Source organism: Triticum dicoccoides, chromosome 1A (assembly GCF_002162155.2).
Source record: "Triticum dicoccoides isolate Atlit2015 ecotype Zavitan chromosome 1A, WEW_v2.0, whole genome shotgun sequence".
Classification (NCBI taxonomy): Eukaryota; Viridiplantae; Streptophyta; class Magnoliopsida; order Poales; family Poaceae; genus Triticum; species Triticum dicoccoides.
This window is the reverse complement of record NC_041380.1, coordinates 43,515,920-43,518,576: the sequence shown is the minus strand read 5'-3', so window position 1 is coordinate 43,518,576 and position 2,657 is coordinate 43,515,920. Positions and strand designations below refer to the sequence as shown.

The 2,657-nt window shown below is 50.3% G+C and overlaps 1 protein-coding gene across 2 annotated transcripts in view; it reads right to left on the bottom strand.

Moving 5' to 3' along the window:
- Window positions 1-440: 440 nt before the first annotated feature.
- The window catches only part of LOC119361904 (glycine-rich cell wall structural protein-like), a 3,843-nt gene continuing 1,626 nt past the window's right edge, over window positions 441-2,657 (bottom strand). The window contains exons 2-3 of one of the 2 annotated variants that reach the window (XM_037627084.1): window positions 1,112-1,356; window positions 441-943 (exon numbers count right to left, since the gene is read on the bottom strand). In XM_037627084.1, coding sequence (XP_037482981.1) covers window positions 681-943; window positions 1,112-1,337 — 489 coding nt within the window. In that variant the 5' untranslated portion in view covers window positions 1,338-1,356 and the 3' untranslated portion in view covers window positions 441-680. Of the gene's footprint in view, window positions 944-1,111; window positions 1,373-2,657 lie in introns of both variants that reach the window. The other variant, XM_037627076.1, reaches the window with a different exon arrangement.

Sequence of the window (2,657 nt, the reverse complement as noted above, 5' to 3'; positions counted from 1 at the left end):
TGATGTAGTCTCATACTCACACGATCGTGGCTAGCGCACGATCCCATTCACGTCGCGCCTGTAACCTGCGCTCCGCGCACCTCCTGTACCTTGCCCATATATACAGCGAGTCATTCATCGGCTGCACTCAAGGTGCATTGCCCAAATTCTTGCTAGTCTACACTGACTATCCAACCATACTGTTTCTTTTGTTGTATCGATGGCGGCCAGGAACTGACATGGCATGAGGGAGGGAGTCGCTGCTCGTCGGAGCTCGCCTCCCCGGCGGCTGCCAGTCTGCCACTGCTACATGATGAACGCCGGCCTTGGGCCGCGCGGCTGCGCAAGGTGATCACCACGGTCGCACCCAGGCGCCGGCCTTCACATGACGTGCATACTAGGGGCATGGACTGAGCACTAATCTGATCGAGCATGATATCTAGCTAGCACATCTGTGTACGGACGAAAGAGAACGTCTGAACTGCAGCAAATGACTGGTATCTGATTCCGCTACTTATTATCAAGCCTTATTAGCTATACAGCACCAAATTATATGGTATATCTAGTAACAGTACAGGAGCATTGCATCATCGCAGTCTCACAGGAGACATGCTAGCGCTCTTCCCAGCCGCGGGGGTATTTCTGGAACCAAGCTTACTTAAGATAGTTGATGAGGCGCAATCACTGTGCGCAGACGCAAATCACTTGCACTTCTTGAACTTGCCGTAACCATGCTTGCCGTGGTGGTGGTGGTGGTGATATCCATGGCCATGGTGCCCCCAGCCGTGCCCGCCGTGGTAGTGTCCGTGACCGTGGTGTCCGTAGCCATGGCCTCCGTGACCATAATGGCCGTAGCCGTGGCCTCCGTGGTGGTGCCCGAGAGCATGGCCGCCGCCGCCATAGCCGCCTCCATAGCCCATGTGCCCGCCGCCATAGCCATGTCCTCCATGGCCACCCCCGTAGCCTGAAAGAAATTATGAAGAAGTGATGACATAAATAAATCCGAGCAAACAACTGAAAGATCAATTACAGTGTTGTTCATATCATTGAGGTCCAATTGAGCAAATTAACTCCCCAGACACAACACAATTAGGACGTGCGTTATGTATAACTGATCACCAGCAATGCATACCAGGGTAGCCGACGGGGGGATATCCACCGTGAGGTGGGTAGCCACCTGGCTGAGGGTACCCATATTGTGGTGGAGGAGGATACGCCCCGGGAGGAGGGTAGGGGACCCCCGGTGGCGGGTAACCTTGAGGAGGGTATCCGTATCCTCCATGAGGTGGATACCCATGCATCATGTTTGAGAACAGCCCCTTCTCAGTGGTGTTATTCTTGTCTTTCCCTTCTTCCATTGTTGCGTTGCCGACCTACCTGGAAGGATGTATCTCTAAGAAAATGTGAAAGTAAGTATTTATCCTTAGCAAATTATATTGAGAGAAAAAGAAATATTACATGGAGAAAAATTATATATATTAGATTGCCATAACATGTATGAATTGTATAACCATTGATGTACAATCTGAAACATTATTCCAGCTCAAAGCCATATATAGTAGCTTACTCAATCATTGCATATCGAGTTGTTGTTTGATGCCTAAAGACATACTAGCTTTACAATTTGTGACGAGGGCCACAAGCCATGTGCACTTATACAAGCCCTAGAACTTGGACCCATGTGGGTGGAGAGGAGATACATATTGGTGTGGGTCCTACTTTGGAGCAATTGCTAGGATGAGTCGCTTCTCTTTGTGCTTAAACCTAAATGTGTTTTCCCGTGGAGGTGGAGTACGATGACAAGTTAACTATGAGAGCTTCATTCTCGAGAACGGGTTCCCGAGAACGGGTCTTGGATGGCATGATATGTTCCCAACATATATGCCAAGGAGTGTCATTTGCAGGTGGATTAAGGATGAGAGGACTAGCCGAACAATTTTTGGAAAAATCATGGCCTAAGGTGACTTGAGCCGTGTAACACAGGGTCTGAGTAGCTGTAGCATTTCTTATTCCAACCAAATGCACAAGCTCTACAAGCCGCGGCATTGTTTGAGTGCTCATGCCATCCTTTTCTCAGGGTTTAGTAGTCATGGTTAAAAAGATTCATGTATTTGGATTAGCATACAACATTACATGATCAACATGCTGCCATTGTTTTTAAGGCGTCCCTAAGGCGTCGCCTAGGCGACGCTTAGGCGTCAGGGCGCCCTGCGAGCTCGAGGCGTCCACCTTGCCTTATGTACCTCTGTAAGGCGTCCGCCTTAAGCTTTAAGGCGTCCAAGGCGTCTGCTTAGGCGTCCAGGTTGTTGCCTTAGTCCATTTTGGACGCCTTAGCTTGCCAGGCAGGCAGGTGAGCTGTTTTAGGGGGGAAACAGAGTTTTGGCGGGAAACAGAAAGGATGTTGGCAGTTGGCACCAACAGGTAAGAGGGGGAGAGAGAGAGAGAGAGAAACAGCCCCCAATCCACACACTCCTCCCCCTCCTTCCCTCCAGTGGCTCCTCTCTAGCAGATCTGCTTCCTCCTCTGCAGCAGATCCTCTCTGGCAGCTCCTCCACCTCCTCTCCAACAGCTCCTCCTCCTCCTCCTGTCTAGCAGCTCCTCCTCCTCTCCAGCAGCTCCTCTTCCTCTCCAGTACAGCAGCAACAACCAAATTCTACTATATTCTGCTGCTTAGAACT